Raw genomic sequence first — 26,473 nt, 5'->3', positions numbered from 1 at the left:
GTCCTGATCTCAGGGTGCTGGGATCAAGACACAAGCTCAGCAGAGTCTGCTCCACCCTCTCACTCTGCCCCTCCCTCAGCCCATTCTCGCTCTCAAAATTTTTTTTTAAAAAGGAATGATTATCAAGAATTTCATATAATTTTTTAACAATCTGAAGGGGCAATATAGATTAAGATTTCCAAACTGAAATTAATCTACGGGCAAACGGTAAAGACAACCCAGAAAGCACAAGCAATTTATTGGTAATATTCTTATGTGTATTCTCCCAGACATTAGAATACACCAGTTTATACATGTCCAGTTCTTTATATGCAAATCTGAAAAACTAGAAACTGAAAACCTTAAAAGTTTAATAAGCTTGGTAGCAAAACCAGTCTCAAGCTGATATGAAACTATTATAAATGGTCTTTAACTCAGGGATTATCATTCCTATTCTGCTGCAGAAATGTTAATGTATGAATTTATTAGGATCTGGACACATATCTCACTGGAAGTGTGATACAATAAATGGTATGTGCCCTCAAGACTTTCAGATAAGGGCCTTTTAAGATAAATACAGTGAAAGAGCTAAGACGAAAGCAAGGGTAATTAAATCAACCTGAATAAACCTTCATGCTAATGCTAAGTAAAAACATAATATGATGCCTTAGAAGCAGCAATACAATAAGATAGAAATAATAAACTGAAAAATGTGTGAAGCTCGGCAGGGCGGGGGAGGGGGTTGTCAATCTGAGAAAAGGCTAGTTAAGGAATTTATAGATGGCAAGGAGCATGAACGTTCTGAAATTCTCCTTTCAGAGACCAGAACTTAAAAATGATATAAAAATCAAGTCCATCAAAAATTCAGCCCATATTTTCAAGTTATGTTTCTAGTATGCACTGCAAAATTACAACATGATGCCATTTATTTAACAAGATTCTGAAAGAATGGGTCCCCAAGATCAAATATATACAGTTTTAATATTGGAAATATTTACATAATGGAACCACCTCATGGTCCAGTGTTAAGAACAGTGTTTCAAATTCCTTTTAAGATGTAAAAAAAAATCTCGTAACTCAAGCTCAGTTATGCTTTTTAACAATCTGCCCTTCCCCCCCAAACTTAATAATCTTTCTTGTAAATACTCAGACATGGGAATAACTGCACCTAATTTGTGTTAAGAACTGTTTAAACCCTGTTACATTTTCAGATAATTTTGCTCCCTGGTGAAGTTCTTTCTGTTCTACACTAAAGAAAGCCCCATATATGTCTCTAAGAAGACATCAGTATATTTTTAAACATTGATGAGCAGAGGTAAAAAAGGTTTGTGCGTGCATATACACGCAGGAGATATAATCCCTTTAAAAACAAAAGTGCAAACAAAAAATTAGTGGTAACTGCCTTAAATGATTTACTATATCCTTAAAAATAAGATGTAAAATTCGCAAATTGCCATTCTAAATTCCTATTCTATTTTTTCAACTTTCCTAGTCTGTATTGCCTAAGTTTACCTTTTGTTTTTAAAAACGATTTTTTTTTTCATTTATGCTTCTCAGATTAAGGTTTTTTTTAAAACAAAGGAGTACACCAAAATAAAGCTAGGAACCAAGTAGTGCAAAAATGCATCATATAAAGTTCCCTGGAATCTAAGGATCTGTCTTAGTTCTACACAATGAAATTAAGGGGAAAACCATTATGATTCACACTCCCTTAAAAAAAAGAGGCTGTAGCGGTCAGCGATCAACAGGAAAGCCCCATTCCATTCACCAGTCTGTTGCTTGTCACAAGAGAATACCATGCTCTGGGAGACTAATAACCTAATTATCCCAGACATTTGGATTGGCACAACACCATGTTTCCTTTACGATTCTACTCTTCAATAAGGAAATGTTTAAGGGAACTCTCCAAAGAAAATTAGGGAAAAGACAATTATACATACATTCGCACAAACACATTCATACAGAGAAATAGTAGGAATGGATTGTCTGCTAATCCTAGCACTCTAATTTTAAATTCCATGCCTTCAGGAGGGCTTCCCATTTTTGATCAAGGGGTAGAAAGGGTTAATAGGTATGATGGGAATTCTTTCAATTAAAATCATTCATGTAGGTTCCTATACAGTACAGTTCAACATTAAGTGCAATTCTGCAAAAGAATTGGGGAGTCATTTTAATATTTACAAGAAATAAATCAGCAGAACAAGATTATATCAGATAGGCTGTGTACAGTAGCTGCGGCTTATAAAACATACCAGTAATTTGTACCTGGTGAGTATAAAGAGAACCAAGGTAGGATTCAGATGTCTTTACAACCAAGGAAGTACACAGGGCATCAACAAATTAGAGGACAAAAAAAATTCACATTTTCTACATTTAAAAAAAAATTACAGATCTCACAAATGTCTTTGAAGACAAAGAAAAAGCCAAAGTCCTCTGAAGGGTGGGAAAGAAGAAGGAATCTCAAACAGAACTCTAAATGTAAAAAGAGTTTTACTTCACAAGACCAATTTTCTTGGCTTCTGTTTCATATATTAATAATCTCCACATTTTGACTATAAAAACTTCTGCTTCTTCATCAAGTACCTAGAAAAGAAAAAGAAAATTTCAAAAAACAGTAACACATGTAAGATAAGCAATCATCAGCATCACCCAATAGTGACTTGTATTTTAAAAGGCTTTTATTTATTTTTATTTTTTTAAAAGATTGTATTAATTCATGAGTGACACACACAGAGAGAGGCAGAGACATAGGCAGAAGCCAGGGTCCTGAGATTTCGGGATCACGCCCTGAGCTGAAAACAGAAGCTCAACCACTGAGCCACTCAGGCATCCCTTATAAAAGGCTTTTTACATTGACAAGCATTTATTTTCAACAAAATGACTCGAAAGAAATCTAGTGTGATGTATTTAGTATATATAAATTACCCAAAAAGTGGAGGGGGATGCATTCAGCAAAATTCCATGACTTACTTAAATACTGGCACAATACTTTTACCCAACTTTTATTCTTTTACTTATTACTTTTAGTTTTACAAATAAGATATTTATACATGTATCAAGAAACTATTTCCTAAAGAAAGCATATTTATTATAAAAAACAGTAATTTAAGCAGAACTAGTTACACAACTGCAGTAATTTAATAGTATCTTTTCTATCCCCAAAACAGCTTTAAAATTGTAATACTTATCCAAGTATTATGTATGTGACATTGGATTAAATATTAAATGTGAATATATGCAAAGCATTTAATACGGCATCTGGCATAGAATAAACAAGGAGTACGTGAACACTATTTATCACCAAAAAGGACACAAGACTACTAAATAAATTACCGGTCTTTTCCCCTGGCAAATTGATAAACCAAATTATCTTCCTATCCACTTCACCTTCCATGAGTTGGGTACATTATATTGTCCCCCACTATTCCTGCCCTCACCCTACATGCAGACTTGGGCCTCTACACCAGGGTTACAGTGAGGTAAAATGAAACAGCATGCTTCCTTCTACAGGAGGCAGCTATGGATAAGCTCCAGGATATCACTGCCATGATGAAATGTGGCCTAATGTTGCCAGGGCTCTGGAGCAGCAATTTAGTTTAGGAGTTAAGAAAACCTGATCTCTATCCAGACTAGTCTGGATCACAATATTAAAGACTAGTCTGGATAGAGATCAGGTTTTCTTAACTCCTAAACTAAATCGCTGCTCCCACCTTATTAGTTATGTGCTCTTGACTGAATCACTTAGCCACAATGAACCTCAGTTTTCTCATATATAAAATGGAGGAAATACTAACAAATGGTACTGTTCTATTACGGGAAATAAAAGAGTTAATAGGTACAAAGTGTTTTGAAGAGTGTCTGGTACCTAAGTGTTCAGTAAATACCTAAGCAAAACCTGAAAATCTGTTGTTTTGGGGGTTTTTTTTGAGAAATTTCCCTACATTCCTCAACAATGACAAATAATTAAAGAACTTTTAGTCAGACTTTTATGAGCCAGAGTTTAAAAGAACTATGAGCTACAACACCAATGTGAAAATTGTACCTTGGAAATAATATAGATCTAGGCATAAAGTATAACCAAAGTTAATTAATGTAAAATGAGGAAAGGTACAGTTTGAAAAAGTCAGATTTTTTTTAAAGAAAAGTCAGATTTTTAACAAGATCAAAATACTACTTAAGCTAAAAATTCAATCTCATTTATTCAAGAAATATTTAGAGAGTGAGCTATTGACAAAACTAGCCAGTTGAGTGGCTTCCTCCCACTCTGATGAACAATGAGCTAGAAAATTAAAACATAAGTAACCAGCAAAGAGCCTAACTATACTCCAAATGTCAATATTTCAACACATCAACGTGGATTAACTGACACGACATCTTCAGTGACAGAAACTGCAACTCTGCCAAGGCCAAACATTCGAACATTGCTTAAAAAAAAATTCCTAAACTCCAGCCCAACTATAAAAAACCCTCTCTCAACTCCAAGGATAATTTAAAGAGACTGGGAAGGTCAGGGAAGTTCAAATTCTATCTGGGATCTATTCACATTTCATCTTTCATCTGAGGATCAGCATTATGAAGTCAACAAACTTTTTCACAAATACTTATCAGAATTTCTAAACAGCATCTGCATCAGGCTGGCTGGGCAGCAGAAAACTAATGTTACCTTACTTTAGACATCATATAGTGCCTGGACACAAAATATCTGGACCTAGAGCTTCCTTTGGTTGGGCACTCCACTACACCCCTTTCCTTGACAACTCTGAGGATGGAAATTTAAGCTCTCAGAGGCACTTGTCATCTTCTAACATGCTTGCTGTTTTCTTCCTCCCTGACTGATCTTCCCACTCTGCCCTTTAGATTCATTACTCTTTATACTAACCACTCTCAACTTCTTTGTTTTTTCATGTATTTACTTTAACTAAAAACTTGTTGTGTCCCTGAAAGCCCCTTAGCCACTCCTCAGCTTTCTCAGAAAGTTCCTTACTTTCGAAGCCTTAATCTCACAGGAGGGGGAGCTGCTGAATCCTCCTTGTTTCTCTTTATAAACATACCCTCCACTGAGGTTCATGAGATCTCACTATACTACCTTCCGCTCAAACAGAGGCTATCCAACAAATATGTAGTCTTTATGCCACAATAGATAAGCACGCTGGCTGTTTCCCTTTCTCTCTCCAATTCCTGTCCCAACATACAGAAGTTTCAATTTCTTGTCTATGACCCAGGTAGAAAGTTCACTTATAATCTAAATAATGACATCAGTTCTACCCCAGAACTTTCTCCCATGGCCATATATGTACCTCACCATCATCTGGACCAAACTAACATTTGTATTCTTAAATATTCTACTCTCTCACTGTAACCACTCTTTAAAACACACCTACCACAGCTTTACCGGAACAACCAGCACCCTGATTCACATAACCCACCAGCCTTATTCCAATGTTACTTCCTTCTCTTCCTAGCTTTGAGTTCATAGGCCATTCAACCACTCTCACCTCTACTGTCAATTCTTTTCCTCCTTTCCTCACAAGATCACAATATTAGAGAAATGCAACCACTGACTCAACTCTAATACACAAATTAAATGCAAGTGGGGATTTGATGTTTATTGATGACCAGTGGATACCTGTCCAAGTGACAAAGTTATACAAGTCTTATCAAGACTCAGTTTAGACGGCAATTCGTGTGACACTTTTCCTAACTGCCCTTTATACTGTCAGATGCTCCATCTCTGCCCCTACATCTTTTTTACATATCTCCATGAATGCAAGTCTGGATACTATTATAGTATAGTATTGTAGTAGATCTCCCTCTCTGCTACTTCTTTAAGAGCAGATGTTCCACCTTTTTATGCTTTTGCAGCTTGTTCAACCCAATACGCACTTAATATTTTCTCAATGTATGGACAGATTCAGGATTTATATTTATATATATAAACACACCAAAGGTGGAGAAGAGGAAAGTGTTAGTGTTGTCTAAGGACATCTTGATGTGAGTGCTTTTAACCTCTTTAATGCAGCGCTCACTTCACAGCACATATACTAACTCCTTTTAATGCCGACGCACATTTTAATTAGGGCTTCTAAAAAGAATGATTCTAGAACCAAGATTCTAGAGGTAAAAAATTAACCAAATATAGAGAAATTTAGTTTACAGATATTAATTAGAATATTAATAACAGTTAATTTCTGACTTACCATGGCAACGTCATCTAAAATGCTCTGAGGTGAACTATGAGCCATAACCTAAAAGAAACAAATACTTGTCATTTGGAAAATAAATGAAAAATTAGCAATATAGTCAAAAAACTTTAAAGTACCCTCAAACTAATAGAGGAATTTTTTGTGGCTGAAGAAACTTTCTATAAATTTCTTAATTCCCAGAATCCCACTCTCAATAGTTTACCATGACAACCTGGGATCTTAATCACTATACTGTGTTCTAGCTCAAATCCAGAGTTACAAATTCCAATGCTAAAATAATTTTGAGTAGAAAGGGCAGCCTAAATTTACTATTCTTACTGTTAAAAGAAATAGTGGTAGAAAAATAAGCATTTTCTTAAACCGCAATGAGTTACTCTTTTAGAGACATACAATGTTTCTACTATAATAACTATCTCATTAAAGATAAAACTTTGCCTTCAGGAAACAATGGATATGGTATACCTTAATGGGTAAGAGCACAGATGTGGCTCCCACAGATTGTTGGGAGGTTTAAAGAACATAAAATTTACAAAATGCATATTATCACAGTACCTGCCCAGAACGAAGCCTGGCACACAGCAAATCAATCAATAAAAATGACTATTATTGTGCTATGAAGGAAACTATTTTGTTCCTGTTCCACAAGATGGATGACTGACAAATTGGTAAGACAAGCTATCAACTGTCTCCACAAAAACTCCCTTAAATGGATTTCAGCAGCATTCTAACCATTAAGACAAGGAGGTGGCAAGGCATTCTCAGGAGTAGGGAGAGAGCAAAACTGGCAGCATTCAGCAAATCTGTCCTCCTTGACCCCCCGAAATGAAAGCATGATGTAGAGGTACGAAATAGAGTGGAGGGCTTAAGTAGCCATGAAATATCTTAACTGAAATTAAACTATCATAGAATTGGCTTTGTAAGATTTTTTATTTTAGAGTATCTAATATTTTAAAGTAGAATACAAATGTTGGGGATGGAGTAAAAGACTAACCTTAGAACAAACAAAATCAACTAATGTAGCTTCTTCTTCACCTATGTATTCTATAATTTTCTTATTAATCCATGGTCTAATCCGTCGTTCCATCAATATCTGCAAAATAAAGCACAGTTATTAAAGAACTTTTAATTATTTTTACTAGAAAGTCTACAGCCTCATGGTTTTTAAAACTAAAATACAGTATGCTCTCAGTCACAATAACTAAGACAGGTATGTATTAAGATACAATTACTTGCTTCTAATTGATGAAGACTTCAAATACTACCAAGAATTTCCCCAATCATCTACCTGAATCCCAAGCAGGTCAAGATGCCAGCCACATTATCATCTCTACCTGTCATTATTAATACAATCATCTGAGTTTGTATGCTATATTCAAAAACCACTTCAAAAAATGATGAAATATAATTTGCTACTCACAGAATCCACAATAGACCAATCCAGAGGATAAGCAAAGAGCTCAGGTTTGGCCGTAGGGATTTTCTCAATGAGACTCTTAATGTGTTTTCGCTTTTCTTCAGTGTTTACAGTGCCTTTGGCAGCATTTTTATCATCTTCACCATAATCCAAGGGAACTAGTTTCCTTTTTCGGGGTACGTCATCACTGTCTTCATCCTCAAATTTGTTAAAGACACTATCTACGGGGAGTTTCTTTCTCTTCACAGAATTAGGTTGACCAGGACTATTGGAAGCACCTATAGTAAAAATACTGTATTAGCATGATGACTTAATTTTCAAATGTTAATACATTTTACAACCCACCATCCCTCAAGAGCAGTGCATAATATACTTCCACAAATCTCAGAGAAAGATCCCAACTGTAGAAAATAACTCACTACTCACAAGTGCTAGAAAATTTAACTTTTCACTTCTTCTCAGAACTTGAGGCAGCTGCAGATATAGGAGCACTAGTAGAACTATGAAAACAATCGTGAGCTAGAAAGGCATTTTTGAGTATTTTTCTACCTACCTACCAAGCAGCACATAAGTAATTTTTCCTTAAGGCAAAAACTAAGTATATATTGGGTGGGGGTGGAAGGATAAAGGAAAGAAGGAGAAAATGCTAGCGTACCCAGTTTAAGACTTAGTCCTATTTTTGGCCTATGCTCCTCAGGTTGCTGTTGATCTGGTGAATTTTCATGAGGAATGATAATACCACATGGAGACTCATCCCCAGGAGTGTTGGGGGTTGCATTGCCACTGGCAGAGGAAACAGATGGGGCAGAACTGATGGGCCTCAGAGTTGGTTTAAGACAGGGCTTTTGCTCTGGCTCTTCTTCCTCTTCCATGGGTTCCTCTCGCTTTTCTTCTTTTTCTTGCTTTTCTTCTTCTTCTTCCTCTGATTCGGGTTCTTGCTTTATTTGTGGTTGTCTGCGCCTTTCAGCCTCCTGTTCCATCTAAAATAAAAAATTAATGTTACTAACAGGCCACAACAACATCCAACTCAACCAGCTGTTTTACATTATCTTTCAGAAAAATCTGTATTTTTCACTAGGAATAATGAAACACTGCCTCCTTCTATAATCGGAAAGTCTGTAGAATATATTACGTACACTGAAAATGCTATTTTCTTGTATTCTTAATATTTACATATAAAACTATTTACACTCTTCAGATAGAACAAATGCAAATACATAACAGGTGGCTTATTTAAAAGGGAAAGGTATGTTTTTATATTTTTATTGAAGAAATTATAACCAAGTTTTATTTTATTTTTAAAGATTTGTTTGAGGGCCGCCTGGGTAGCTCAGCAGTTGGGCGTCTGCCTTCGTTCGGCTCAGGGCATGATCCCAGGTCTGGGGAGAGTCCCACATTGGTCTCCCTGCGAGGAGCCTGCTTCTCTATGTCTCTGCCTCTATGTGTCTCTCATGAATAAATAAAATCTTTTTTTTTTTTTTTTTTAATTTTCTTAAGTAACAGAAAGACTCAGGGTGGCAGCAAGAGAAGGAACTCAAACTCCAAAAGTCATGAAATATCAGAGTACATTATAGGAAGGACAGGTTTCTAGAAAAGTTTTTATTAGATGACAGTCATTTAACTTAGGTTAATATTTCACAGACATAAATAAGACGCGGGACAAATCAACTAATACAGATGATTTACATAATAAAATACTAATATCCTCCACCCAAACAGCAAGATACATGGAGCATAAACTGCATTTCCCTTATGAGAAAATGTTGTGGATATTACAGTAACTCACCCTCTGGAGCTCTGCATCTGGATCTGGGTGCCCTTCAGCCAGAAGGCGCTGCCGGATTTCCTCTAGTTCTTCTTTCTCTCTCTTCCTATCCCGTTCATCTGCTTCCATTTCCTTTTCCCTATCACGCAACCTTTTCTGAAGAGCGCTTCCTCTGCAAATGCAAATCATAACAGGCCTTTATACTAAGATCAACTATTATGCCTAATGTCTCCAAAGGTACCTTCTTTAAATACTAAAAGCTGCATGTTAAGAGAATGAAAAATGCCTCACTGCTCTGTATCTAGCAGAACACCCAAGACCATGTGCTCTCTACATATTGCTTAATAAGGAAGCATTGTCTTGTCATTTATCACAATGCTTCATTCTCAAGTCATTCCAAATAAGTGTCTAAAACAAGGAGAAAAGTAATCTTCAGATGAAATAAGGCTCTCATTTTGTACTCATTTCACACAGAAAGCCCAACATACAATTTGTGTTTTCTTGGGTGCCAAGTTGTAAAACATTACAAGGAGTAGTAATACCATGAAGAACGGTTTTCTATCTTCAATTCTTTCCCTTATACAAAGTCCTTAAAGCAGTGCAGAATCAACAGAAAGCAGAGATTCTCTCTAGCTAGCAGTATATCACATCTCAGAATTCTGAAATTATATACTGCTACTGACTTTATGATTGAATAATTTTGCTGACTTTTTAAATTTTCTATAAAATCAAATCCTCGGCGTGCTTTTGAAGTTGCTAACTCTAATGTTTTAATTATGTGAGGTATAGTGTACTAAAATTATATTAAATGCCTTCACTACATTCCCTGGATCATGTCAGATACATTAAGTTAAAAAGAAAAATCAGGGCAGCCCCGGTGGCTCAGCGGTTTAGCGCTGCCTTCAGCCTAGGGAGTCATCCTGGCGACCCAGGATCGAGTCCCACGTCAGGGTACCTGCATGGAGCCTGTTTCTCCCTCTGCCTCTGTCTCTGCCTCTCTCTCTCCCTCCCTCTGTGTCTCTCATGAATAAATAAAATTAAAAAAAAATTTTTTTTAAAAGAAAAAGAAAAATATTGTCTATATGCTCAGAGAAATTATAGTTTTGAATACAGAAAGAATAGGGCCAACAACTTTACCATATTCCTACAGTGCTAGAATGAGTAGTTTAGAAATGCCATGGGAACAAAGACATGAGGGAAGGCAGGCTTTACAACCCTCACTTCAGGGCAGCCCAGGTGGCTTAGCGGTTTAGGCCACCTTCAGCCCAGGGCGTGATCCTGGAGACCCGGGATCGAGTTCTGCATCGGGCTCCCTGCATGGAGCCTGCTTCTCTCCCTCTCCCTGTGTCTTTCCCTCTCTCTCTGTCATGAATAAATAAATAAAATCTTTAAAAAAAAAAAATTACACCTATATAAAACACATGAAAAAAAATCAATCTGTTTTAATACTATTGTATGGACCAACACCGCACAGAAGATAGAATATTGATCACTTTCCAACAATTCTTCCCCACACTCCCAAAAATAGCATAACAAACATGGAGGTGATTACAAGGTAGAATATGAAGATTTTCTTTCTTATTACACTGAACTCACACCCTCTGGTAGGAAAAATACAGCTAATAAAAGTATGAGCTCATAAAGCAAGGCTTATTTTACCTGTAATATTTGGGATCATCTCTATCATCATCATAATCTTCTAAGAATTCTTTTAGTCTTTTAGCTTCTTTTGCCTTTGAGAAAATGAAAGACAAAGTGTGCAAAATTAACATAAAAATCATGTAGTCTATCTCATTTCTTGGAAACAGTTTTCTTATCCATACCACTTGAACTTTGTAATTATCATGTACTGAGTATATTAAATTGAAATAGCATTAGATATTTAAAAAATAAAATAAATAAATAAATAGCATTAGATATATTTTATCTTCTAATTTTAAAACAAGTCAGATTTAGGACTGCTCTACACGCACAAAAAAAACCCACATTGTATTTCTTCTCTGGATATATCAAAGTATAGTAAGGATTTTGGTAGACTGGAATTTTCTGAAGATTACATGAAATATATAAAAATTAAATTATCTAGGGAGGCCTGGGTGGCTTAGCTAGCTGGTGTCCTGACTCTTACTTTCGGCTCAGGTGATCTCAGAGTCATGAGATCAAATCTCACTGGGCATGGACCTTGCTTGACATTCTTTTTCTTCCTTTGCTCCTCTCTCCCTCAAATTAAATGTCTATAATACTAAGAGTTCATACATTTTAATTATAATGTTACTTCTAACTAGTCAATGGACAAGAATTTGATCAGATTTTTATCTGAAAAATCGCTTGTCTGTAACCTAGAATATTACCATTTCTCTTCTTCTTTCTTCTTCTCTTTCAGCTTCTTTCTCATATTCCCGGGTTTTCTTCCGTTCTCTAATTTCCCAATTCTTAAGGCGCTAAAAAAGTAATTATCAAAGCTTTACAAATGCATGCAAAGGGCTCTAAAATTTTTGACTAACCTACTGAGTAGCAAGCTTTAAGAATAAAAGTGCTTCTCGGGGCATCTGGGTGGCTCAGTCAGTTAAATGCTGGACTGTTAGTTTTGGCTTGGGTTATGATCTCAGGGTTGTAAGACTGAGCCCTGAATGTCAGGCACCATGTTCAGTATGGAGTCTGCTGGAGATTCTCTTTCTCTCCTTCCCACTCTGCACAAGTGGGTGCGTGCTCTCTCTCTCAGATAAAAAATTAAAAAAAAGTAAAATCATTTCCTCAATTTACCTCTTGGTAAGCAGCTTCTTTCTCTCGGAGTTTTCTTTCAAGTTTTCTTCGTTCATAAGCATCTTCTTCATCCTCTTCTCGGTCCCGCTTCTTGTCTTTCTCTCTCTCTCGTTCCCGTTCCCTTTCTCGCTCTCTCTCTCGCTCTCGTTCTCTTTCTCGTTCTCGTTCTCTCTCTCTCTCTCTTTCTCTCTCCCGTTCCCTTTCACGATCTCTGCTCTTTTCTCTATATAAACAAAAAGATTTTAAAAGTTCATCAGACTGTTTTCCTTTAAAAACCAAGGGAGAGGGGATCTTGGGTGGCTCAGCGGTTTAGCGCCTGCCTTTGGCCCAGGGCACAATCCTGAAGTCCCGGGATCAAGTCCCGCGTGCGTCGGGCTCCCGGCATAGAGCCTGCTTCTCCCTCCTCCTGTGTCTCTGCCTCTCTCTCTCTCTCTCTAACATAAATAAATAAATACATCTTTAAAAAAATAAAAAATAAAAATAAAAACCAAGGGAGGACAGCCCAGGTGGCTCAGCGGTTTGGCACCACCTTCAGTCCAGGGTGTGACCCTGGAAACCTGGGATCGAGTCCCATGTCAGGCTCCCTGCATGGAGCCTGCTTCTCCCTCTGCCTGTGTCTCTGCCTCTCTCTGTGTCTCTCATGAATAAATAAAATCTTTAAAGGGGGGGGGAGTGAAGGGGATCCCTGGGTGGCTCAGCAGTTTGGCACCTGCCTTCAGCCCAGGGCATAATCCTGGAGTCCTGGGATCAGGTCCCACATCGGGCTCCCTGCATGGAGCCTGCTTCTCCCTCTGCCTGTGTCTCTGCCTCTCTCTCTTTCTGTCTCTCTCATGGGTAGATAGATGGAATCTTTAAAAACAAAAGGGGGGGGGGAGGTCACCTGGGTGACTCAGGAATTGAGCATCTGCCTTCGGCTCAAGTCATGATCCCAGGGTCCTAGAATCAAGTCTTGCATCAGGCTCTCCAGAGGGAGCCTGCTTCTCCCTCTCCCTATGTCTCTATGTCTGTGTATCTCTCATGAATAAATAAAATCTTCCAAAAAATTAAAAAAAAAAAAAAAAAAAACAGAAGAGAAAGGAGAGTAACATATATTACAAAATAATACACAAACTCACAGGCCAGAATTTACCATTTGATTTCTGCAGAATTGTAAACTCCACTATATTTTTCAGGATGACCCAAATATAATTCTAGTCCCAAATTCTGAACTGCACTCTAAATTCAATGTTAATGGCTTGTCGGTATCTCGGAAAACAAACCAACCTGGATAGAAGAAATATGAGGGACTAATAAACATGTTAAAAGACAGCCTACTTCACTAGTCATCAAGGAATAAAAGGTGTTGGTAAAAGTATGGAGAAAAGAGCATGTTGCATGGCTAAATTAGAACTATACTGACCAGCAAAGTTCTCAAATATTTAATTCAGATTACTAAAACCAAACTGCAGAATACATGTAGCATGCCATGAATCTAATCAAATACAGACATATTTGTATGTATATAAAATATACTATTTATGGATTAATATCTGTAGTATAAGTATACACACATACTTTTGACATTTATACATTCAATTAATTGTATATATGGCAAATTATGAATAATTGTTACTCAAGAGAATAATGATTATTTCAGGAGCAGAAGGAAGGGAAGGATTGATTAGTTAATTCATTAATTAATCCAGTAAAGATTAACGACAATGGATTTCTAGTTCCAACAACTGGTGGACTAAAAATGGACCTTCCTTCAGCTACAATCAGGTAAAAATTTGCAACACAGAAATGTATTTATCTGAAAACCAGCTTGGGGAAAAAAGGTGAGCTTTTCTTCTTTCCCCACTTCCTTTATTCATTTTTGCTTTACTTATTCCTAAAGAATTTGAGATGATTCATCAAACATTCAATATAATTAAGAAAAAAACTTAAAAACAAGATAAAATTACTAGGAGTCCTAAATTGAGAGCTAGGAGGTGAGTTGTGGCCAATCAGTAGGCTATAAGACCAAGTAAAGACGATGGGCTAAACGCAGTGGCGCTAGAGAGGATTTCCAAGGATGCAGGCCATCTTGGTGGGTAAATAGTAAAGATGCCCACCAACTCAGGAAGACAAGAGGGAATCATGTCTCCCAAACACTAGGTGGACAGTAGTTGTGCTCTGGGTTTGTGTATAAACTAGCTTCAAACTATTAACCCTGAAGTTGAGAACTGATAGTTGAGCCAATGTTTACATGTATGAGACAGCAAATCAGGCATGCTTTACGGCTTAAGTTGTTCTTTTAGCACACAAATATAAATGGTGTGGAGAGTGCCAACCTGCAGTTCTACCAAAGTGATCAGCACACAGTAACTTCCACCAAGCCTTACCTTGATCGACTCCGATCCTTATTCCGATCTGAGCTCCTTTCCCGGTCCCGGTCCCGGTCTCTCTCTCGGTCCCGGTCACGGTCTCTTTCTTTGGTCCGGTCACGATCCCTATCCCGTTCTCGTTCCCGCTCCCGTTCCTTCTCTTTTTCTCGTTCACGTTCTCTTTCCCTTTCTCGTTCCCGTTCTCGCCTTTCTCGTTCCCTTTCACGCTCCCTCTCTCTTTCTCTCCGTTCTTTCTCAATTTCCTGTCTTTCTTTCTCCTTTTTGCCTTTCTCTTCTTCCAGTTTCTAGAAACCAATAAAAGTGCTTTTAGAGTTAATTCTGTAGCTCCAGTATTCAGATATTTCCCGGCGCAATGCCCAATACGGGGAACAAAAACAACCAAACCACTGGTACTTTAATATTAAGTACTTGTGGTTTTACTTGACAAATTAAACTGAAGCAATCACAAGACTAAATAGATTGCGTGCAAACCCATATACTCTACACAGACCAGGAATCTCCAATCTTGGATGCTGGGAGATTGTGTCAAGTGTGGCTGGTCACTCAATGATTACGCAATAACTAAAGGACATGAGCAATGTGGTGATTAGTAATAATTTCTAGAAATACAATCACTTGGCTAAAATGTAATTCCCCTCATTATGAATTTCTGTAAATCAGTGTGATTACTGATTTACTACTGATACTAAATGTAACCCCAGACTTCCCATTACCTCCTGGTTATTTACTACTTGAACATTTTAAAGGGGATGTGAGAGTGGAGAGTCGGGTCACTGCAATACAACTACAAAATCTTCTACCCTCTGGTTTGCCCACCCTCCAAAAGGTAAGCTGAATTCAGCCAACATTTGCCCTATTATCTAAATGGAAACATTTACTCCCACCATTACAAGATGGACAGTCAACCAAATACAAAAATTTTGAAATCACTCACTTCAAGCAAAAATGTACATAACAGTAATATTTTCATTTCACTTAATTTTAAAAGCAACATATTTATGCCCATTATACCTATAAGACAATAAAAATATATCAACAGTGATAAATTCATCCTTGGAAGGAATGATTGCATATGAACTTACAGATGCTGTGCTAGGACATGGATCGCCAACACTGGATTAACCTTGCCTACAAGCTATGTTTCTGGGAGGAAGAGCAAGTACATGGTTCACAAATAAACCAAATAACAAAGTCAGACCAAGTTTGTACCCTGACAAGATTACCAGTGTACCACACGGTTTCTACACAAACTCAGGAAAAAAAACCAAAAAAAAAAACCAAAAAAAAAAGAAAAAACCAAAAAAAAACCAAAAAACAAAAAACAAAACCAAAAAAACAAAACAAAACAAAAAGCCCAAACAGGAAAAACAAAACAAAAACAAAATACATTTATCCCTTTGGTTCCATGTTTAGTGTCACCAAAATGAAATTTAAACTGCAACAATAAAATGTGCATTTTTTTTGTCTTTTCTCAGTCATGTAAAGCATTTAAAACAACTTTAAAAAGCATTCTTACCTGTTATACTTTTTCTCTTGCTCATGGATCAGAGAACTGATAGAGGATTATGAAAGAAAAGCTAATGCATGAGAAATCAATATATTCAGCTGCTGTGCCAGTCTATATCAAAGGAGAATGTAGGCAAAGCCAATACTGAATACACTGAGGTTACAAAGAAAAGAGAAAAGAAATGATAGCAAGAGGACAGAAAGTGAAAGCTTTTTAAAGGGGCAAATTCTACTTTCTGAAACAGTTCTAATGCACTATAAAATTTTGTATTGTAAATGAGGCTAGACTACATAAAACTTACCTCAGTGTCATACACTTATAAAGAAATATTTATTTCTGAGATAACAGATACTTACAGATTTATTTTTAGCAGTTCCAATAATTTGTAGAATTTAACATTTTACTTTTGCTTATTCATTGTACTATTTATTTCTTAGTAGTGTATACTTCCACTTATGTAAATAATAATTTGTTTCAGAACTCATTTCAAAAGTTTTGTTCTAAGTAAATGAACAAGTGAGTGAATCTGGTCCACTAAATGCATTTCTAGAAGACTATGTATGCGTTAAGTAGATGCACACATATGTACATATATATTTTTTAAGATAAAGACTAGAGAAAGAGAAAATGAAGTGAGTCTAAAAAGATTTATGGAAATAATGAAATAATGAAGAGGAAAGGACAGAAAAAAAAAATCATAAATCTTACCTTATTCTCTCTTCAGACTCGTCCGTGCTGTAAATGGACGCCCCCTGCCACGCTGATACCCTGACAGTCCGTGGTTATTTAATAAACTCATACCAAAACATGCAAAGGTTCACTGAGCTCATTTTTTGTTACTGGAGTTTCAAATGTTCCCTTTACCATACCACCCAACAAAAAGAACTGTTTTCCATCTTTTTAAAGTACATTTTGGAAATTCAAAACATTTCCCCCCCATAGTGAAGTCTAAGGCAGTCAAATGCCTGACAGCTTCTCACACTCTGAAGCAAATATATATCTTTTGAATTAATTTTTTAAAAACACAATTTTCTTACCAAATACGTGACAGGGTTTAACAAATAACAACAAGGGGGTAAACCACACACACAACTGTATACCATTTTCAAGCTTACTCAGACCCTGAATTTGAGTACAGAACCTGACCAAAAATATTCCTCGAAAATGACTTCCCACAGACTACCTTTTAAACTCAATTAATTTGGGAAAATTACATTTGTGCTTTTAGACATACTTAATTTCTGAAAAAGCACTGTGTATGTGAGCTAGGGCTGGGCATCTGGATAATAAGTGTTCAGCAGCACTGATTCAATGGCATTGTCAACGTGGGATTTTGAAAGCAGTAAGAAAAAATAAGATTATATAAAAGAAAAAAAGAACACTTAACATTTCACTGAGTTAAAGATCACTCAGTCTTTAGAGTAAGAACCAGTTAACATCTTATTATCTCTAATGTCAAAATACATTTCATGCAGTGTTTCCATTTTACCGTCCATAAGCATCACCTTCAACACCAGCGAACATTCACAGATGCACTGTCATTGAGAGAAGCTTTCAATAGGCAAAACTCGTGAGTGGGATTTACTATGCATAAATACCCATTTCCAAGCCAGTTACCCCTTTGCATATTTTTCTGAGGGGGCATCCATAAATATAATAAAAAACAGAAGCTCATACTTACATCCTATTCCTTGTTACTTTCCAAGCTGAGAGTTTCATCTTGCATTAGTCACCATATGATCTCTATCATAATGGTGGGGGTCAATGAATAGATTAGCTTTATGGGAATTTACAGTTCTTCCATGCATCTAAAATTTGGTAAGTCTGGTAACCACTGACCTACTTTTTAAAATCTCCCCCTCTCAACTTAAATCTACACAAATATAAATCTTAAATTTTAATCTCAGCTCAAAAGAAAAGGTTTTCCTAAGATCAAGTTAAATAACTGCCCCCAGAAATACACTACAGTGTAGGTTATCCTGCTGCCCCACTGAATCTAATTTAAATCTGACCTTGATGTTTATGTTAAAATCTAAAAATAAAATTATCTTTTATTCATATTAAAGTGAGATGACTGCAGAGTAGTCAGTAACTGAAAAAACTAAGAACAATATGTCCAGGACCACTTTAATATGGTATTGGTTCTTCTGTTTCTTTGTCCCTATCTAAATATTAATTAACCTATAAAAAGCATTTAAAATTATATTCTAATGTAAGGTTGAATTTTTTTTTTTTTTTTTGTCTGTTTGCTTTGGGTTCTGTAAAAAGTCTAGATTGGTATCAAGTAAAACAAGAATACTACCTTGTGTGTGTCTCTGAATTTGCTGATCTCTCGGGATATCAGATCTCTTTTGTCTTCTTCCATTTCTATAGCATTTATATCCTCCTAAAAAAAAGATGGGGGGGGGGGCGGGGGGACAGGAGAGAATGCGTTAAAGATCAATCTACATCAACACAAAGACATTAAAATTAAAATTAGATATTCTGAACTATTTTACAAAAAAGATAGAAATAAATAAAACAACTTATATAGTAGCAAATCTAGTGATCTAATTAGTGAGAAATCAGATGAACAAAAATCACAAGTCTGGCCATTAGCATCAGTTATTGTCAATGCCTATAATGTAAACGAACCTTAGTGATGAGTGGGTAAGGGATCAGTGGGGCCACTGGAAATCTGCGGAAAATCTGCGGAAAAATCCACAAAGATTAAAAAAAGAGCAAGAAAAAAAAAAGAGCAAGAGTTTATATTATTCTGCACAACAATTTACTGTATGCTTATAGTGTAAGCAATGAAAGATTTCTGTGACATTTTCTTGATTTCAAATTACTTAATAAAAAAGATTTCACTTACTCCCTTTAACAACCCTCCTGTCACCCACCACCTCCTTACCCTCCAACTCTCCCAGGCAATGGAATAAGGAAAGTCTCACACTAGCAGGGTTTTTTCCTTCATCCCCTAGAAACAATCATACCAATAACATTTACCCATAATTCCTGTCACTGAGTAGGATCTCTTTGATCCTCTGCTCCCAACCCAAACCAAACAAATATTCTAGTTATTTTCTCCTTTCTCATTAATGTTGGAGAGGAAGAATGACTCTCAAACCCCAATTATCCTATACCTGACAGACTACTAATTCCCATTCCCAACGACTGGCATTTCACTAGACAAGTTTTTATGACCACATGAGGAAAAGTAATAAGCCAAGCAATAAAAATGTATTTGGCCACAAAGCAAATTGAAGATGTCCTAATAAGACACTCAAATTCAAAATAAAATGAATCTTAACTACCCCTTGATATTAAAAACCACAGTCTATGTTTTACGGTACTTTTTCCAGGGCATATACAATCCATGAACACAATATACTTCCAATATTTTTAAAGAATATTCCCCACAATTTCTCTAAATTTATTCAAAAGAAATGACTGTAAAAAAACAAAACAAAACAAACAAATATTTTGTGCCACCTGGATGGCACAGTGGGTTAAGTATCGACTCTTAGTTTCACCTCAGGTCATGATATCAGGACTGTGAAATCAAGACCCTGGTCATACTCCAAGCTCAGTGTATAAAAACTGCATGAGATTTTCTCTCGCTCTCCCCTCCCCCTTCCACTCATACTCTCCCTCTCAAATAAATAAATCTTTCAAAAAAATGTTTTCTTCTTCTAACCTGGACTCCCTACTATTCAGTTAGCTTAGGCTGGCAAAGAGTGCTAAAAAATATAATACACTGGGGAGGAGTGTTTCATCTTGTCCTACTCTTTCACAGTGCTCCAGTGAGACGTTCAACTGTATTAATGTCCACAGAGGGAAAGGAGATGCACTATGAAAGAAAAGGTGGTTAAGAATTAAAGAATGGGTAAAAATCTTCAGTGAAGGATATCTGGTGTTCTGCTTGGAGGAGGAATAGAACAAGGTCAGGAAGTAAGGCAAAATAAAGCCAGCCCCCTTGTGGTAAAAAAACAAAACAAAACAAAACAAAACAAAAAAAAAACTCTGTTCCTTAATATCAGCATCTACTTCATCAGTCAAGGGTTTGTTCCTCAGGTAATATGAATCCACAGATAAACACAAACACCCATGCCAGTGCACTTCAAACATCTGGAACAAACATTTTGGTGAAAAAAAAAGTTACTTGGTAAAACATGGTCAAATTAGGCTTAACAGTACATTGTTATAAATTCTAGTCATTTTCCCCTACAAAGTTGCAATCCAATGAAAGCATAAGAGTGACACCATAAAAAGTAACCCATTGAAATGACTGTTGTCAGAAATCAGTAACACATACGTCCTCCTTCTTTTCCTTCTTCTTCTTCCTAGGGTGAGAGTCAGATTCTTGTGAGGGGGCATTAAGCTCACTGGAATATTCTCGTATTAAAACTTCAATGGCCCCTTTGATCATCTGATCTCTTCTCTTTGTTTCTTCATCCAAGGCTTCTTCATCATCATTAGTGACAGTTTCTGGCCTTGCATTCTTTAGACAAACAAACAAACAAGTTCAGGGGAGTGAAGGGAGGAAAAAAAAAAAAAATCAAGAAAATGACAATCAATCTAAAATAAGTTAGTACACAAAACAAACATGTTTTCCCCAAAACAACTCCATAGTCCTATTATGCAGTTTCAGTTTTGTTCTCAACTTCCACAAAACTAAACTTCATTTACTGATTTTTCTTATATATTGATACTTTATCATTTTCTTTTCCCATTTTCTTTTTTTTTTTTAAGATTTGTTTATTTATTTATGGTAGACATAGAAAGAGAGAGAGGCAGAGACACAGGAGGAGGGAGAAGCAGGCTCCATGCCGGGAGCCCGACGTGGGACTCGATCCCGGGACTACAGGATCATGTCCCGGGCCAAAGCCAGGCGCTAAACCCCTGAGCCACCCAGGGATCCCCTCTTTTCCCATTTTCCTTTAATAGTTAATACTCTGACCCCCAACCGGTAACAGGGAGATTAAACTACGGTAACTAACATACTACATAACATATCCACAAAGCTTTCAGTTTTTCAGCCTGTTTTCCTCAAATACTTCCATAAACTAATGATGTTTACTGAATAAACCAACTCATAGTTGAATATTTAATTATGTGAAAAAAAGCAAAATACAATTGTACGTACACTATGAGAGGCACCATTTAAAATAAAGCATATGTAGCTTAAACAAATGAAAAAACACAATGCAGCTATATGCAAAAAAAAAAAAAAAAGCATAAAAAAAAAAACCCAGGGCAAGCATCAGATATGCCAGAGGCTGAAAAAATGGTATCTTTTAGCCCTCTACTTTCTATAATGTTGGAATACACTTATAAAAACCATATACACTGAGGAACCAACTGTAAATACTGTACAAGTCTTTCTCCCACAAACCACACTTATGTTACAAAAAATAAAAATGCAAAATTCAGTTTGTAATGCTTCTGACAAATATCTGTAGGACTTTACTTTTTTAAAGACTCAACTAATTCTATCATTGTGAAAAAAATTACCGACTTCTAATATATTACTATTCTTCTTCCTTTTATCTTAAGATTTATTTTAAGGCCCCTGGTTAAGGAATTAATCCAGTTCAAACTACACAATTTAGAAAATGACCTCAGAACTCTAGATAATTTCGTTACTCTAAACCAGTCTTTTCTTAAAACTGGAAAAGTATGGGATCCCTGGGTGGCGCAGCGGTTTGGTGCCTGCCTTTGGCCCAGGACGCGATCCTGGAGACCCGGGATCGATTCCCACGTCGGGCTCCCGGTGCATGGAGCCTGCTTCTCTCTGCCTGTGTCTCTGCCTCTCTTTCTCTCTCTGTGACTATCATAAATAAATAAAAATTAAAAAAATATATATTAAAAAAAAACTGGAAAAGTATGACAAGCAGCAAGATAGAGATGTATACAAAAACTTTTGCTTTTTTTTTTTTTTTTAACTTATTTATGATAGTCATCACAGAGAGAGAGAGAGAGAGGCAGAGACAAAGGCAGAGTGAGAAGCAGGCTCCATGCACCGGGAGCCCGACTTGGGATTCAATCCCGGGTCTCCAGGATCGCGCCCTGGGCCAAAGGCAGGCACCAAACCGCTGCGCCACCCAGGGATCCCTACAAAAACTTTTGTAATTTAAAACTACACACACACACATCTTAAAGTGTTTATCAATTACTTGGTAAACATATGCCATGTGCATTTTCAGATACAATTAAGAACAATGCTCTTCTCCATAAATACTAGGTCTTAGTCACAATACATACCACTATTCGAGGTAGATTTCATATCCTGTGGCTCCTGAATAGAACTTAGCAGTGACTTCGTATTTCATAATTTCACAATTCAGAAAGCTACCTCCAATGGATACTAATTCCTCAGGCATTTGTTTCTTAATTTTCTTTAATTAATTTTTTTTAAATTAAAAACAATTTTCTTTTTAAAATAATCTTTACAGGATCCCTGGGTGGCGCAGCGGTTTAGCGCCTGCCTTTGGCCCAGGGCATGGTCCTGGAGACCCGGAATCGAATCCCACGTCGGGCTCCCGGTGCATGGAGCCTGCTTCTCCCTCTGCCTGTGTCTCTGCCTCTCTCTCTCTGTGTGACTATCATAAATAAATAAAAATTTAAAAAAATAAAAAAATAAAATAATCTTCATATCCAAATTGGGGCTCGAACTCACAATCTTGACATCAAGAGCTTCATATTCGGGACGCCTGAGTGGTTCAGTGGTTGAGCATCTGCCTTCGACTTGGGGCACGATCCCAGTCCTGGGATCGAGTCCCGCTTCAGGTTCCCTGTGAGAATCCTGCTTCTCCTTCTGCCTGTGTCTCTGCCTCTCCCTGTGTATCTCTCATGAATAAGTAAATAAAATCTTTAATTAAAAAAAAAAAAGCTGCATACTCCACTGACTATAACCCAGCCAGGCACCTCTGGCTTGACAAATTCTTAAGGGCCTATTGTGTGCAAAATACTAATATGCTAGATGGCAAAAATATTGGAAAAAGAAATAACTTTGTCCCTAAGCATTTAACAAAAATGGCAAGCACTTCTGCTACAGACCGCTTTAGTCAAGTCATAACGTGTGGTATTATAAAACTAACTACACTCTGAGTTCCTCACTTTCTCAAACCTGCCTTGTCATCCAAATTTTTTCAAGTAGGTTAAACATTGGGTGTGGAGCCCAAAGCAGGGCCTGAACACTCATCCCTGAGATCAAAAATCAGACTCTGAGCTACCCAGGCACCCTTTTGTCCAATCTTCTTCTGCCAACTTTTTACTTGGTACCTTCAATAAAGACAAGAAGTTTACCCACGGACTATAAATAACAGTTTAAATTATTTACCAAAAACACTGTACACTGTAAACGAGGTGATGTGTTTTTACCTTAAATCAATAATATATGGCAATAAGGCCTTGGTGCAGTTTTCACTAAAATCCCTTCAGCAATACTCTGCTTCTCCACAGGTTGTTATTTTATTTTATTTTATTTTATTTTATTTTATTTTATTTTATTTTATTTTATTTATTTATCTTATTTTATTTTATAGATTGTATTTATTTATTCATGAGAGACACAGAGAGAGAGAGAAGCAGAGACACAGGGAGAGGGAGAAGCAGGCTCCATGCAGGGAGCCCTATGTGGGACTCAATCCCAGGACTTAATTCCGGGACCCCAGGATCACGCCCTGGGCTGAAGGCAGGCACCAAACCACTGAGCCACCCAGGGATCGCCGTCTCCACAGGTTTGTTCGTTCATTCATTCATTCAGTCATTCATTCCGCAGGTTTTAAATGAAAGAATTAATCTGCCATGGGATACCTTGGTGGCTCAGTGATTGAGCGTCTCGCCTCTGTCTTTGGTTCAGGGCATGATCCCAGAGTCCCGGGATTGAGTCCCTGCAGGGAGCCTGCTTCTCCCTCTGCCTATGTCTCTGGCTCTCTTTGTGAGCCTCTCATAAATTAATTAATTTAAAAAAATAATAATCTGCCAGTAACTTGCCACTGAAACTGTAGATCCTGAGACACACATGGGCCATTTCAACTCAAACCCTCAGCTATTGATACCTAATTTCTTTATTATGAAAATAGACTTTGAGAGTATGAAGTCTGTCTTTAGCATATCCCCTACATGCTGAATTCCTATCCATGAATCTTCTGTATCTCAGCATACATGTATCTCTTTATCTCTAGCATAAAGATAGAAGTGGGGTTATATATATATATAACCCCAGATATATATATCTGAAGGCCTAGTCCTTTAAAAATACTCATAAGCCTCCCAATTCCCGACACCACCTCTTAAATCAAATTTAAGTATTAGTATATCTGGTCTTACCTAAATTAGAAATAAAGCATTTGGAATGAATGAATTCATAATACCTTAATATCTATTGCCCCTTGAGCTATAGAGAAAATGTACATTTTTAAAAGGAGAGGTTATCAGGGACGCCTGGGTGGCTCGGTGGTTGAGATGCTGCCTTCAGCTAAGGGCGAGATCCTGGAGTCCCAGGATCCAGTCCCACATCAGGCTCCCTGCATGCAGTCTGCTTCTCCTTCTGCCTATATCTCTGCCTGCCTCTCTCTCTGTCTCTCATGAATAAATAAAATCTTACAAAAAAAAAAAAGGAAAGGTTATTAGCCCATCTCTCTTCACCAAAAAAAAAAAAAAAAGAAAGAAAAAAAAAAAAGGAAAGGTTATTAGCCCATCTCTCTTCTCTTTCTCTTTTGAGAAAACCAAAAATAGTAAGATATATCATGGAAGGAAAAGTTTGTGTTTCTTTTTTAGTCAAAGAGAACTACACAACTACTTGTGTTCTGTCTTCCAGATGGCAGTCGGGAAAATGCCTGACTTGAGAACCATACGAGCTCCCCGATGTCTCATACTCACATCATCTATCTTAGGTCACTATTTTCTAGACTTCATCCAACAGTCAACAATCAAGAAAGAACAATACCCTCTCATATTTTATCTGAAAAAATTATGACAAATCTGGCATTTACTCTACAATAGTTATATTTGCTTAAGTTATTTGAAACAACTTTTTTTATCTGAGTTGCTTAACTTTTTCTTTATACCAATACTGTTGAGTAAAATGGACATTCCAAGAGACTATGCCATGTCTTCAAGTATCTCTGGGTACCATGACAAGAATACCCAGAAGTCATGCCTGTTAATGTTTTAAATTTCATCTTCTCTGGGGACGCCTGGGTGGCTCAGTGGTTGAGCGTCTGCCTTCGGCTCAGGGCGTGATCCCAGGGTTCCGAGATCGAATCCTTTATCAGGTTCCCTGCATGGAGCCTACTTCTCCTGTCTCTGCCTCTCTGTCTCTCATGAAAAAATAAATAAAATCTTTTTAAAAAAATTCATCTTCTCTGAAGAAATAACTGTTCTGTTTTTACTGAAGGTAGCTCCAATTCCACTCTTCGCAATATAAACAGATTTAAGTTGTGGTTCCTCTCACGGTGATTACAAATTAAATCAAAGCCACACAACTGTGCATTTCCTTATTTACAAATATAATGAAGTCACTTACTTCATATGCAGAGTTCACTATTTGCAAATGCTACAAATTAAACCACTTTACCAGCCAATACACAGGGAAAAAAAGACTCCCAGGGAATTATATAAAAACTGTGATGCCATTAATTTCATTCAGTTCCCTGCTTTATTTTATTTTAAGATTTTTAAATTTATTTATTCATGAGAAACAGCGAGAGAGAGAGACAGACGCAGAGACATAGGTAGAGAGAGAAGCAGGCTCCATCCAGGGAGCCCGATGTGGGATCTGATCCCGAGACTCCAGGATCACACCCTGGGCCGAAGGCATGTGCTCAATCGCTGAGCCACCCAGGCATCCCCAAGCTTTATTTTAATTAAGAATTCAGTTATCACTGTAAGGAAAATCTGAAAAATCTTATTTCAGACAGTTGGTTTTCTGATGTGACAAACAACACTGTTCATTTGAAATATAATTTATACTATGGAGTAACTGCATTTTATTATTTCTTTATATAGCCAAGTAAAAACAGTAAGATTACCAGGTGAGCAAGGTAACAGAAACTGTTGCTCAATAAAGGAGCACTCCATCTTTGCTATGGGCAAGATACTGTCCTAGGTTCTATGCAGGTACAAGAGGAAGAGATAGTCTGTGAACTTACTGCTCTTTCTACCTTATAATGAGAGACATGGAAATAAACAGAGTAAAGGGGGGTGAGAGACAGATACCAACAATTTATGGTGCAGACGGACCTAACAGCAGTAAAAAAAACTGGGAACAGAGGTGGGAAGAGAGGAATCAATTCTGTCTGAGAGAAATAGAGGGCAGGATTGATGAAGGCTATATGAATCGAATAGCATTGTAATTAGAGCTATATGGACAAAATTGCATCAGGGAGCTTGGATGGGCAAGAAGGACGTAAGATGTTTGGAAGGGATACATGATTGACTCATGGAGAACAGATGAGAGAAATCTACAGTAGACTGAACAAGCCCTTG

The 26,473-nt window shown here is 37.0% G+C and overlaps 1 protein-coding gene across 3 annotated transcripts in view; it reads right to left on the bottom strand.

Moving 5' to 3' along the window:
* Nucleotides 1–2,123: 2,123 nt before the first annotated feature.
* Nucleotides 2,124–26,473, bottom strand: part of RBM25 (RNA binding motif protein 25) — a 52,642-nt gene continuing 28,292 nt past the window's right edge. For 2 of the 3 annotated variants that reach the window (XM_077909892.1, XM_077909893.1), the window contains 13 exons: nucleotides 20,295–20,480; nucleotides 18,632–18,685; nucleotides 18,300–18,383; nucleotides 14,488–14,774; nucleotides 12,125–12,347; nucleotides 11,713–11,802; nucleotides 11,021–11,094; nucleotides 9,383–9,533; nucleotides 8,252–8,576; nucleotides 7,600–7,874; nucleotides 7,174–7,272; nucleotides 6,177–6,224; nucleotides 2,124–2,562 (listed from right to left, as the gene is read on the bottom strand). In XM_077909892.1, the coding sequence (XP_077766018.1) occupies nucleotides 2,470–2,562; nucleotides 6,177–6,224; nucleotides 7,174–7,272; nucleotides 7,600–7,874; nucleotides 8,252–8,576; nucleotides 9,383–9,533; nucleotides 11,021–11,094; nucleotides 11,713–11,802; nucleotides 12,125–12,347; nucleotides 14,488–14,774; nucleotides 18,300–18,383; nucleotides 18,632–18,685; nucleotides 20,295–20,480 (1,989 nt within the window). In that variant the 3' untranslated portion in view covers nucleotides 2,124–2,469. Of the gene's footprint in view, nucleotides 2,563–6,176; nucleotides 6,225–7,173; nucleotides 7,273–7,599; nucleotides 7,875–8,022; nucleotides 8,097–8,251; nucleotides 8,577–9,382; nucleotides 9,534–11,020; nucleotides 11,095–11,712; nucleotides 11,803–12,124; nucleotides 12,348–14,487; nucleotides 14,775–18,299; nucleotides 18,384–18,631; nucleotides 18,686–20,294; nucleotides 20,481–26,473 lie in introns of those variants that run through there. The other variant, XM_077909894.1, reaches the window with a different exon arrangement.

Source organism: Canis aureus, chromosome 9 (genome assembly GCF_053574225.1).
Source record: "Canis aureus isolate CA01 chromosome 9, VMU_Caureus_v.1.0, whole genome shotgun sequence".
Lineage (NCBI taxonomy): Eukaryota > Metazoa > Chordata > Mammalia > Carnivora > Canidae > Canis > Canis aureus.
This window is presented reverse-complemented; position numbering and strand designations above follow the sequence as displayed.